Genomic DNA, 13,352 nt, shown 5'->3' with positions numbered 1-13,352 from the left:
CCTGTTTGTTAGCAATCAGACACCACGTGTATAATCACAATCACACATATGCCCCTCACGGTCACGCAGTATTCTTCAAAGCCCACGGGCTCCCGTTTGAGCGGCGGGCGGGCGGCGCCGGGACTCGGAGGGGTGTGTTCGGCAGCCGGCTGCCGTTGATAGGACGGCCGGCCGCCCGCCCGCGGCAGGTTATTTGCATTTCACTCTGCCGTTCAGCCATGGCCGAGACGGATGGTCGGCTGAATGGCCGCGGCTTTGCGGCTCCCAGGGCGGCCGGGCTCCTCACCCTTGTCCTGTGTGTCAGTGCCCTGCAGCTTGCCCTCACCATCGGTTTCATCTGTTACACCCAAAGCCAGTGGCTGCAGGTAGGAGAGAGGCGAGGAGGGAATAGGGAATGGAGAAACCTAGGGTTGTTTCGTGGCCATTGCACGGTTTGGGACGGCGCCGCCGGGTAGAGCTACTACCACATGGAGCCAGTTACACGGGTGTTGTGAATGTGGTGTTTGCACGCTTTCCCTTTCTAAGTACGGGGGGGGGGGGGATTAATTGATTGATTGACCGCTCTCTCTATTGGGTGGATTGATGTAGGAACTGTGTAAATAGGAACCCGTTACCGAAGAGTCGAAAAGCTGCGGTACTGTGTGGTAGCCGGTTTCTGCTCTACGTTTGTTGGTTGTAGAGGTGGGTTGTGTGAAAGATTGCTGCGGCCTGCCGTTCAGATTGGGTAACTCCTTCCCTGCAATATAATCCAGACTGGGAGTCTGAATGCTAAATCATACCTGCCGGAATTAGGTCGACTCGGCAGTCCTGTCATTTTATGCTTCTCAAGCTTCAACTAACTTCCTGTTACGTCGGAATAGTGCACAAGTCCACAGACGGAGGAATCAAAGTGGGAATGGGATGTGGGGTTAAGGAAGGAGGTTCAGGGTTAGTCCTGTGAATGGAACGAGGTTATCCAGACTGTTCTCAGTGCCGAGATGAACAATAACAAGCCATCCTGATAGCGAACTTTTACAGACATGAGTTGAGTTTGTCCTTAACTTTGGAAATCGCACGATTTGATAACCATGCTTCCCCGGTTTTGTAATGAATAGCTTCAAATGCGCATAAGATCACAAGAAAGAACTAAAAATGCAGGGAGAGATGAAACGAATTCTGCTGTTGGCTGAATACAAGGACCTTTTGGATTTGGCCAAACAATGGGAGCTTGTCCAAATGTACAGGAGCATGGAGACAGCCTGTGCAGTAAATTAGAAGTGCAGGTGAATTGGTGTTTCAGCGGGAAGGGTTGGTTGGATTTCTGGATAGTGAGAGGATAAAAGTTCAAATTCAATGTAAGTTTATTAAAGTACCTGGACGTCGCCATATGGTGCCCAGAGATTAATTTTCCTGTAGGTATTCGGAGTAGAACTAAGAAATACAATAGCAGCAATGAAAAACTGCATACAAAGACTGATAAACAACAAATGTGCAGAAGAAGAGAAACTGCAAATAAAAAGACTAATATAAATAAATAATGCAGAAAATATGATCTGTAGTGTCAATGAAAGTGGGTGTTGGGTTGTGGAATTAGTTCAATGTTGGGGTGAGTGAAGTTATCCATGTGGTTCAGGAGCCTGATGGTTGAAGGGTAATAATTGTCTAATAATAATAATAATTGGCTATTAATAATTATCCCTGAACCTGGTGGTGTATGACCTAAAACTCTCGTACCTGCTTCCTGATGCAGCAGTGAGAAGAGAGCATGGCCTGGATGGTGACGGTCTTTGATCGATGCTGCTTTCTTGTGGCGATGCTCCTCGGAAATGTGAAGGTGATCGGGGAAGTGCAACTGCAGAGAGTCGAGGGTGGGAAGGGCAGACTGAGGAATCATGGAGACAATGGTCATTTCAGAATCCTGAAAAGGGAGTGGAGGTGACCGGTGATGGAAAATCAGGAGGATGCTTCATTGAATGTGGATGGAGAATAAGGACTTAGAGGACTCTGTTAAAAGTTGGGGTGAGGGCAGAAGAATAGGAAATGGAGGAAATATGTTTGAGAGATCAGTCAGTAGTGCCAGGGGGGGAAACTGGGTTTATGGTAGAAGGAAGATATCACAGAAACACTTGTGTGGCAGGTCCCATCATCCGGACAGATGCAATGGAGACAGAGCAGCTGGTCAAACAGAATCATTGACAGGAAGCGGGTTGGGAAAGGTGTGGTTGAGAAAGCTGAAACAGATCATAGGAGTACCATCCTGCTCAGCAGGTTTGATGACAATGTTGGGATTGGTCCTTGTTGAACATATTAATAGGTTAATTGCCCACTGTAAATTGCCCCTAAGATATGTGGCAGCATCTGAGGGAGGTTGATGGGAACGTGGAGAGACTTAAATAAAAGTTTAGTGTAAATGGATAGTTGATAGTCAGTGTGTATGTGATGGATGGCGGGCCTGTTTCTGTACAGTATCTTTTGACTACTTCGAGAGTGATTTGATACTGTTATAGAGAGGTCAAGGGCATGGAAATGCAATTGAATGTAGACATTATGCATGAATTGCAAGATACAATGAGAACATACCTGATATGTCTATGAAAGTGCTTGGTCATCCAGGTCATTGTATATCAAGCATTGTAAATCAAGGCAACCAGACACTGTGGTCTAGAAGACATTTCACCACTCATCTGAGAGGCTGTTCCATGATTGATAGTCACCAAACATCAAATTCCTGAGTTTTTCAAACCTACAGACACACTCAGACTGAAATTCGTCCACCCCAAGGATCTTATACCCAAACGTAAACAGAGTATTGCCATCTCATGCAGTGAGAACTGCACAGATCTGTACATCATCGAGACAAAACAATCCCTTCTCAAACGGATGGCATAACAGAGGGAGGTGAGTACCTCGGACAAGACATCAATAACAAGTATACCGTTTTGGATACTGTTGGTGGGGGTGACCTACCAGGGACAAGTTGCAGTGGTTGTGTCTCTGGCACTGAGACTGGACCCTCAGCTCAGAAGGGAAGGAGGGAAAAGAGGAGAGCAGTAGTGATAGGGGATTCGATAGTTAGGGGGAGAGATGGGAGGTTCTGTGGAAGAGATCGAGAATCCCGGATGGTCTGTTGCCTCCCTGGTGTCAGGGTCCGTGATATCTCAGATCGAGTTCTCAGTATTCTCAAGAGGGAGGGTGAGCAGCTGGATGTTGTGGTCCATGTAGGGACCAATGACGTGGGTAGGAAGAGTGAGGAGGTCCTGAAAGGTGAGTTTAGGGAGTTAGGCACCAAGTTAAAGGACAAGGACCTCCAGGATAGCAATCTCAGGATTGTTACCAGTGCCACACGCAGGCGGGTTTAGAAATAGTAATATAACGCAGATCAACACGTGGCTGAAGACATGGTGCAGGAGGGAGGGTTTCAGATTTATAGATAATTGGGCAGTTTTCCGGGGAAGGTGGGACCTGTTCCGGTGGAACGGTTTACATCTGAACTGGAGGGGGACAAGTATTCTTGCAGGTAGGTTTGCTAGAGAGGCTCCAGTGTATTTAAACTAGACACAAGGGGGGAGGGGAACCAGAGTGTAGGAACAGATGTATGGGAGAAGGAAGATAAAGAAGATAGTAAAGTTGTTTGCACCGTTAGTGATAAACAGAGAGTAAGAGGTGGAGAATTTCTTAAATGCGATTATTTTAATGCTAGGAGCAGTGTAAGAAAGGTGGATGAGCTTAGAGCCTGGATTGTTACCTGGAAATATGATGTTGTAGCTATTAGTGAAACATGGTTGCAGGAGGGGTGTGATTGGCAACTAAATATTACTGGATTTCAAGACGTATAAAAAGGCTGGATGAACTCAGCAGGTCGAGCAGCATCCGTTGACTGCTTCTTTCAGCGGATGCTGCCCAACCTGCTGAGTTCATCCAGCTTTTTTCTACATCTTGATTTGACCACAGCATCTGCAGTGTACTTTGTGTTCACTATTACTGGATTTCATTGCTTCAGGTGTGAACAGGGGTGTATTATAGACCATCTAATGGGGAGTGAGAATTGGAGGAGCAAATTTGTAAGGAGATAGCAGATATTTGTAGTAAGCACAGGGTTGTGATTGTGGGAGATTTTAATTTTCCACACATAGACTGGGAAGCCCATACTGTAAAAGGGCTGGATGGTTTGGAGTTTGTAAAATGTGTGCAGGATAGTTTTTTGCAGAAATACATAGAGGTACCAACTAGAGAAGGGGCAGTGTTGGATCTCCTGTTAGTGAATGAGCTAGGTCAAGTGACAGAGGTATGTGTTGGGGAGCACTTCAGGTCCAGTGATCACAATGCCATTAGTTTCAATATAATTATGGAAAAGGATAGGATTGGAGCTAGGGTTGAGATTTTTGATTGGAGAAAGACTAACTTTGAGGAGATGCAAAAGGATTCAGAAGGAGTGGATTGGAACAATTTGTTTTATGGGCAGGATGTAATAGAGAAATGGAGGTCATTTAAAGGTGAAATTTTGAGGGTACAGAATCTTTATGTTCATGTTAGGTTGAAAGGAAAGGTTAAAAGTTTGAGAGAGCCATGGTTTTCAAGGGATATTGGAAACTTGATTAGGAAAAAGCGAGATATCTACAATAAATATAAGCAGCATGGAGTAAATGAGGTGCTCGAGGAATATAAAGAATGTAAGAAGAATCTTAAGAAAGAAATTAAAAAAGCTAAAAGAAGATATGAGGTTGCTTTGGCATGTAAGGTGAAAATAAATCCAAAGGGTTTCTACAGTTATATTAATAGCAAAAGGATAGTGAGGGATAAAATTGGTCCCTTAGAGAATCAGAGTGGACAGCTATGTGTGGAGCCAAAAGAGATGGGGGAGATTTTGAACAATTTCTTTTCTTTGGTATTCACTAAGGAGAAGGATATTGAATTGTGTAAGGTAAGGGAAACAAGTAGGGAAGTTATGGAATCTATGATAATTAAAGAGGAGGAAATACTGGCGCTTTTAAGGAATATGAAAGTGGATAAATCTCTGGGTCCTGACAGGATATGCCCTAGGACCTTGAGGGAAGTTAGTGTAGAAATAGTAGGGGCTCTGACAAAAATATTACAAATGTCATTAGAAATGGGAATGGTGCCAGAGGATTGGCATATTGCTCATGTTGTTCCATTGTTTAAAAAGGGTTCCAAGAGTAAACCTAGCAATTATAGGCCTGTAAGTTTGACGTCAGTGGTGGGTAAATTAATGGAAAGTATTCTTAGAGATGGTAGATATAATTATCTGGATATACAGGGTTTGATTAGGAACAGTCAACATGGATTTGTGCATGGAAAAGGTCATGTTTGACAAATCTTATTGAATTCTTTGAAGAAGTTACTAGGAAAGTTGATGAGTGTAAAGCAGTGGATGTTGTCTATATGGACTTCAATAAAGCCTTTGACAAGGTTCCATACGGAAGATTAGTTAGGAAGGTTCAATCATTAGGTATTAATATTGAAGTAGTAAAATGGATTCAACAGTGGCTGGATGGGAGATGCCAGGGAGTAGTGGTGGATAACTGTTTGTCAGGTTGGAGGCCGGTGACTAGTGGTGTGCCTCAGGGATCTGTACTGGGTCCAGTGTTGTTTGTCATATACATTAATGATCTGGATGATAGGGTGGTGAATTGGATTAGTAAGTATGCAGATGATACTAAGATAGGTGGCATTGTGGATAATGAAGTAGGTTTTCAAAGCTTGCAGAGAGATCTAGGCCAGTTAGAAGAGTGGGCTGAAAGATGGCAGATGGAGTTTAATGCTGATGTGTGAGGTGCTACATTTTGGTAGGACTAATCAAAATAGGACATACATGGAAAATGGTAGGGCATTGAAGAATGCAATAGAACAGAGTGATCTAGGAATAATGGTGCATAGTTCCCTGAAGGTGGAATCTCATGTGGATAGAGTGGTGAAGACAGCTTTTGGTATGTTGGCCTTTATAAATCAGAGCACTGAGTATAGGAGTTGGGATGTAATGTTGAAATTGTACAAGGCACTGGTAAGGCCAAAATTGGAGTATTGTGTACAGTTCTGGTCACCGAATTATAGGAAAGAAGTCAACAAAATAGAGAGAGTACAGAGAAGATTTACTAGAATGTTACCTGGGTTTCAGCACCTAAGTTACAGAGAAAGGTTGAACAAGTTAAATCTTTATTCTTTGGAGCGTAGTAAGTTGCCGGGGACTTGATAGAGGTATTTAAAATTATGAGTGGGATAGATAGAGTTGATGTGGATAGGCTTTTTCCATTGAGAGTAGGGGAGATTCAAACAAGAGGACATAAGTTGAGAGTTAATAGGCAAAAGTTTAGGGTAACACGGGGGGGGGAGCTTTTTTTAAATAATTTTTTAAAATGAATTTTCAAATGGTTACAGAAGGAAAAAAAGATTATCAACCCTTCCCCCCCTCCCCTTAACCCCTCCCCCTAACATATCCCTATAGAAAGAGAAAAAAAGAGGAAAAAAAAGAAAGAATAAAGAATGCCTGGATATCGGAAGATCCTCACATGCTCCATGGAGTTCATAATAGCTTTAGTATATATATTTATTTCTTTCCCCAAATAACCAATAAATTTATCTTCGGAGCACCTATATATTTAATCCTATCTTTTGTAAATAAGGGCGCCAAATTTCCAGAAATATTTCATATTTATCTCTTAAATTATAAGTAATTTTTTCAAGTGGAATACAGCTAAAAGCTATATCTATTTTCATTTTCTTAATGTATGTTAAAATTCTTTTTCTTTTCACTGGTCCATTAAGCCCATTAACATTAAAACTTTAAAAATTCATTAAATTAGTCATTATTTTTAACAGGGTTACTCCAGTATATAGTAATACTTAACTTTTCAACTTTCGTAGTACCTTGGAGAATCTTTTAAAAATTCTCCATGTTGCTATGTGTCTCCCCCCGATTGTCCAGGCAAAGAAAAAAAGATTGAAGAAATATAGATTATAGAGAAAAAAATAACAAAATACCCCCCTACTAATGTTGTGAATAAAAAAAAAACATATCATTACCCCCCTCCGTTGTACGGGTCATGGCAATCTCCATGATTACACACGTGAATCCCGTAGCAATCGATCGGAAGTTTTCCCACCTCCCCTGTAACATAAAAAAGTATATATTAGAGAAGAAAAAATAATATCACTACTCTCGATTAATATTTCTCAAATTTTTACCTTTCTCCCCCTGTATCATATAATTAAGAATATATTTAAATATTCTTCTATCCTTAAACATCCATCAACTCCATTCACTGTCCCTGTCTTCATCTTTAATCCGTTTCACTTTTAAATCTTTGGCTGTGGTTAGCGAATATTTGGGAGTTCTTGTGCAAATTCTTCTGCATCCCGATAATCAGTAAAAGATCTTTTTCCGTCATCCAAAAAAATTATCAGGGTTGCCGGGTAGCGCAATATAAATTTATAACCCTTTTCCCATAAAACTTTTTTCGCTGGGTTAAATTCCTTCTTTCTCTTCAAAAGGTCATAACTTGTATCAGGATAGAAAAGAATTGTTTTCTCTTCTATCATCAATGGCCCATTTCTCTTTCTGGCATCTTGATATCTTAAGCATTTTATCAAGATTGATCGTGGGTTTTGATCAACTTGAGGTCTTGATCTTAAGGCTCTGTGAGCCCTTTCAATTTCAATTAACTGGGTTCCTTCTTCCATTTCCAAAATATCCGGAATCCATTTCTGAAAAAAGTTTGTTGGATCCTCTCCCTCTATACCTTCTTTAAGTCCAACAATCTTAATATTATTTCGTCTGCTAAAACTTTCAAGTACATCCACTTTTTCCAACGACCGTTTTCTTTCTGATGTCCAGGCAGAAATATTATCTTCCGTTTTATTCACACTATCAATGGTGTCTCCCGTTGTTTCTTCCAAGTTTTTAATTTACTTGTCCATTTTGTCCTGTCTTTTCATCATTTTATCAAACATAATCTTCATATTTTAATCTTTTTTAATGCTTTTAATTCATGCATTATTTGCACCAAAGGTTTTTTTGTCTCCAATATCACCTCCAACCTCTTCCTGTTGCTCTTCTTTGTTTGTCTCTTCATCTTCGTCTGATTTATCCAGAGAATCTGATTCCACCTCATATTCACTTTCAGTTCCAATTGTAGCTGGGATTTGTAGTTTGGGTTGCTTGTGTTTGCACATGCCCCTTCCTTCACGCATGCGCAATTCCTGTTGCTCTTTTTTTTTTGGAAACGGTTGATGTTGCCGCAGTTTCCTGTTCAGTATCGCCGGAGGTAAAATGCATTTGCCTGAGGCTCTTTCATGGCGGCCAGCCTTGATTCTTTTCCAACTTGTGTTGTCTTCAAAGTAGTAGTTTTCTTCTGCTTCTGTTTAGGAGACATATCTTAAGACAATCCTGAGTAGTTTATAAGTAATTTTTAAAAAGTATTTACTAACTTTTCTTCACTTAAACATTATTTTACTGGTTTTTTACGGAAGAGCTGGATTTCCACGTCTCGATCCTACGTCATCTCATGACGTCCCCCCGGGAACTTCTTTACTCAGAGAGTGGTAGCAGTGTGGGTCGAGCTTCCAGTAGGAGTGGTAGAGGCAGGTTCGGTATTGACATTTAAAGTAAAATTAGATAGGTATATGGACAGGAAAGGAATAGAGGGTTATGGGCTGAGTGCAGGTTGGTGGGACTAGGTGAGAGTAAGCGTTCGGCACGGACTAGAAGGGTCAAGATGGCCTGTTTCCGTAATTGTTATATGGTTATAAGGGACACACCTTTGATAACTATGTGCACATTTTGAACAGGAAGGACAGGTGGTTTGAAAGAGGGGTTAAAGAAGCCATCTTCGTCAAACTGGAAAACCCACCCCTGTGCAGAGGGGAGGGGTACAACAGCACCTATGATCTACTTGCATTGTAGTCCTAACATCTCCACCCCATTATCTCCACAACAGTTCACACCTTCATTCATGCAAAGATAAGACTAAAGACCCTCTCATTACCTCTACGACTCTTAACGACTCTGATGTGATTGCTGTACAGTACCTTTAAACAACTCACAGAGTTTATGGCAGAAAACTACCCACCATGGACTAGGGCTGAAGAAACCCTCTCTGATGAGTAGCAAAACATTTTTTAGACAACACAGCAAGTCCAGTGGCCTTGATTTACCACTGCTTGATAAACATAGCTGATAGTTTGAACAGGCTGGAGAGTGAAACTTCAGCTAAAATAACATGGAATAAATCAAACAAGATGATTAAGGTTAGGGAAATTATGGTCAACACCTTTATCAAAGGCAAGAGGTGAACTAAAAGCCATTGAGGAGAGACGGTAAAAGAGGCAGATGAAAATCTTGTCCGCTCCATCACTGGAGAAGTCTCAATTGAGGGGTGATTATCCCCTCAATCACCGATTGAAGAGCAATCGAAAATCCCCCAAAATTTGGAACTCTGAAATTAGAAACCGAGTTAACCATGTTTTGACACATGCTCTTGGCCCAGAAACATTGACCCTGTTTCTCTTTCCATGGATGCTCCCTGACCTGATGAGATTTTCCAGCCTGTTTGATGTCAGGCTTCTGGTGTCTGCAATTTTCTAATTTTCAGTTGCTTATCCTGAACTACAGCTCAATGGGGAAATGCTGTAGCCAACTGGTGCTCAGAGAATGCTGACATATTGCATGAGACAAATGGTCAGGTAATGGATAGTGAAGCTTTGGCAGGTTAAATGTGGGAAGGATATTGTGTTGACAATACTTTCCTCATCAGGACTTTGTGGTACACAGGCTTTTCAGGTAAACAGTCTATTAATACTTAATGAAGATAAAATGAAACCAGAAACTTGTGAAGTGAACACCGTCCCTTCTAATCTTACATTCAGATTGAAAGCTGCTTTTGCTAAAGACAGTCAGCGACTGCAGTGATAAATTTAAAGGTATGCAGACATTAAGAAAAAATGTACCCTAATGAATTCGATCACCAGTTCCCCCGATGGAATAGGAATCCTGCCCAAACTCAGGCAAAGAGTGGACATACAAAGTAGCATGATAGCAGATGTAAACAGTCCTGTGGTTTGGTGGTGATTGCCCCAAAGCAGCAGTAGTTGCTTCTCTTGTGCCTTGATAGTCACTTCACTGAGTTGCTAACACTGAGTGTCCAGTCATTGACCACACTGGATCCCTGACCAAAGCTCTAAAATTTATTGGATTGATTTTTGGCTCTGCTGCACAGAATCTCCAGTGACAACCGTGCTGAAATTTAGCTGGAGCTGAGGCTTCATCCCCACTATTACTTACATTGAATCCGTAGAAGTGATTCAAAATCTCCACTTAGCTGCAGTTACTGAACTTGTTCTGACTGCAGTATGATGAAGCAACCCTGATAGCACTTTATGCGTATGATGAACAAGAATTTAATGATGTATCCTTGCAAGACACAGTGGAGTTACCTTAACCGAATCCATTTGGAACCTGATGGAATTTTGTGAATAACATCGCGACTAACAATTTTACTGTCTGTTGAAAAGTAACAATCTGGTTGATTAGGAACAGTGATCATTTTGTATGAAACTTTGGAAGTAGTTTAGTTCACTCTGCTCTACTTTGTTCTCATATTCGTCAAGATTCCTCTCACGGGTGAATATTGAAGTATTAATTCCCTCTCACTTTATTAAATTATATTACATACAAGCTTAATCAACCTGATTTCTTGTTTGACAGTGTTGCCATTTCCAGGAATTGGTGTAATGAACCTTACTATCCTTCCTCTAAAGGAAAGTATACAAGTTCCTGCATGTGGAAGTTGAGAAAGGTGATGTGCTGGAATTTTTGAAAAACATTAGGATAGAGAAATTACTAGTATCAGGCAGAATATTCCCCACAGAATATTCCCTAGGTTACTACAGAACTGGGGGAAGAGATTGCTGCACCTTTGGCGATAATCTTTGTGTCTTCATCAGTCGCAGGAGCAGCTCCAGAAGATTGGAGGTTGGCAGATTTTATTCATTTATTTAATAAAGGTAATATGAATAATCCTGGGAATTACAGACTAGTGAGTTTTATCTCAGTGGTAGGAACATTATTGGAGAGGAACCGTAGAGACAGGATTTCTATGTATTTGGAGAAGCATTGTCTGATTAGGGATTGTCAGCGTGGCTTTGTGAGAGATAGGTTGTGCTTCACGAGCCTAATTGGCCTTTTCAAGGAAGTGACAAACAAATTGAAGCTCGACCAGTTAATGTAGTGAATATGGATTGCAGTAAGGAATCAACAATGTTCCCCATTCGGAAAGTCAGGAGGTAAGGCATTCAGGGAAAATTGGTTGCGTGGATTCAGGCAACACACACAAAATGCTGGTGGAACACAGCAGGCCAGGCAGCATCTACAGGAAGAAGTGCAGTCGACGTTTCGGGCCGAGACCCTTCATCAGGACTAATGGAAAAAAGAGATAGTAAGAGATTTGAAAGGGGGAGAGGAGAGGGAGACCCAAAATGATAGGAGAAGACGGGGAGGGATGAAGCTAAGAGCTGGGAAGTTGATTGGCAAAAGGGATACAAGTCTGAGAAGGGGGAGTATCATAGGGTGAAAGGCCTTGGACGAAAGAAATGGGGAGGAGAGCACCAGAGAAAGATGGAAGACAGGCAAGGAATTATTGTGAGAGGGAAAGAGGAAAAAAAAATTAAAAATTAGGAATGGGGGGCATTAACGGAAGTTAGAGAAGTCAATGTTCATGCCATCAGGTTGGAGACTACCCAGATGGAATATAATGTGTTGTTCTCCTTTCTACCTCCTACCCAAGAGGGTAGATCCATTGTTTCAGCTTGCTTCTGCCCCACCAAACTCACTTCTGCATACCTCGACACTGTTTTATCCCCCCTTGTTCAATCCCTTCCCATCTATGTTCGTGACACTTACCATGCTCTGGATTTTTTCAATGAATTCAAGTTCCCTGTCCCCTATAGTCTTATTTTCACCATGGATGTCCAGTTCCTATATACCTCCATCCCCCACCAGCAAGGTCTCAAAGCTCTCCGTTTCTTGTTGGATTCCAGACCCAACCAGTTCCCCTCTGCCACCACACTCCTCTGTCTATCGGAATTGGTCCTTACTCTTAATAATTTCAACTTTGGCTCCTTCCACTTCCTTCAAACTAAAGGTATAGCCATGGGCGTCCATATGGGTCCCTGCTATGCCTGCCTTTTTGTTGGCTTTGTGGAACAGTCCATGTTCCAAATCTATATGGGTATCTGTCCCCCAATTTTTCTTCGCTACATCGAAGACTGCATTGGCGCTGCCTCCTGCACGCATGCTGAGCTTGTTGACTTCATCAACTTTGCCTCCAACTTTCACCCTGCCCTCAAATTTACCTGGTCCATTTCTGACACCTCCCTCCCCTTCCTTGATCTCTCTGACTCCGTCTCTGGAGACGACTTATCTACTGATATCTACTATAAGCCCACGGATTCTCACAGCTACCTGAACTATTCCTCTTCCCACCCTGTTACTTGTAAAAATGCCATCCCCTTCTCACAATTCCTCCGTCTCTGCCGCATCTGCTCTCAGGATGATGCTTTTCATTCCAGGACGAAGGATATGTCTTCCTTTTTTAAAGAAAGGGGATTCCCTTCCTCCACCATCAACTCTGCCCTCAAATGCATCTCTCCCATTTCATGCGCACCTGCTCTCACCCCAGCAGCCTCCGTGTCCAACGTATAATTCTCCGTAACTTCTGCCATCTCCAACAGGATCCCACCATCAAGCACATCTTTCCCTCTCTCCCACTTTCTACTTTCCACAGGGATCACTCCCCCTATGCAACATCCTTATCCATTTGCCCCCCCATCCATTCCCACTGATCTCCCTCCTGGCGCTTATCCTTGTAAGTAGAACAAGTGCTACACCTGCCCTTACACTTCCTCCCTCACCACCATTCAGGGCTCCAGACAGTCCTTCCAGGTGAGGTGACACTTCACCTGTGAGTCGGCTGGTGTGATTTACTGTGTCCGGTGCTCCCAGTGTGGCCTTCTATATATTGGTGAGTCCTGACGCAGACTGGGAGACCGTTTTGCTGAACACCTATGCTCTGTCCGCCAGAGAAAGCAGGATCTCCTAGTGGCCACACATTTTAATTCCACGTCCCATTCCCATTCTGATATGTCTATCCATGGCCTCCTCTACTGTCAAGATGAAGCCACACTCAGGTTGGAGGAACAACACCTTGTATTCCGTCTGGGTTGCCTCCAACCTGTTGGCATGAACATTGATTTCTCTATTTTCTGTTAATGCCCCTCCTTCTTACCCCATCCCTAGTTTTCAATTTTTAATTATTTTTTCTCTCTTTTCCACTCACAATAACTCCTTGCCTGTTCTCCATCTT

The 13,352-nt window shown here is 42.3% G+C and overlaps 1 protein-coding gene across 2 annotated transcripts in view; it reads left to right on the top strand.

Annotated features, from left to right (window-relative positions):
* Positions 1 to 201: 201 nt before the first annotated feature.
* The window catches only part of tnfsf11 (TNF superfamily member 11), a 39,140-nt gene continuing 25,989 nt past the window's right edge, over positions 202 to 13,352 (top strand). Inside the window, exon 1 of one of the 2 annotated variants that reach the window (XM_073045997.1) lies at positions 202 to 365. In XM_073045997.1, the coding sequence (XP_072902098.1) occupies positions 219 to 365 (147 nt within the window). In that variant the 5' untranslated portion in view covers positions 202 to 218. Of the gene's footprint in view, positions 366 to 1,737; positions 1,814 to 13,352 lie in introns of those variants that run through there. The other variant, XM_073045998.1, reaches the window with a different exon arrangement.

Source organism: Hemitrygon akajei, chromosome 5 (assembly GCF_048418815.1).
Source record: "Hemitrygon akajei chromosome 5, sHemAka1.3, whole genome shotgun sequence".
NCBI classification, from domain to species: Eukaryota; Metazoa; Chordata; class Chondrichthyes; order Myliobatiformes; family Dasyatidae; genus Hemitrygon; species Hemitrygon akajei.
Note: the sequence above shows the minus strand (reverse complement) of the source record. Positions and strands in the feature narration are given on the sequence as shown.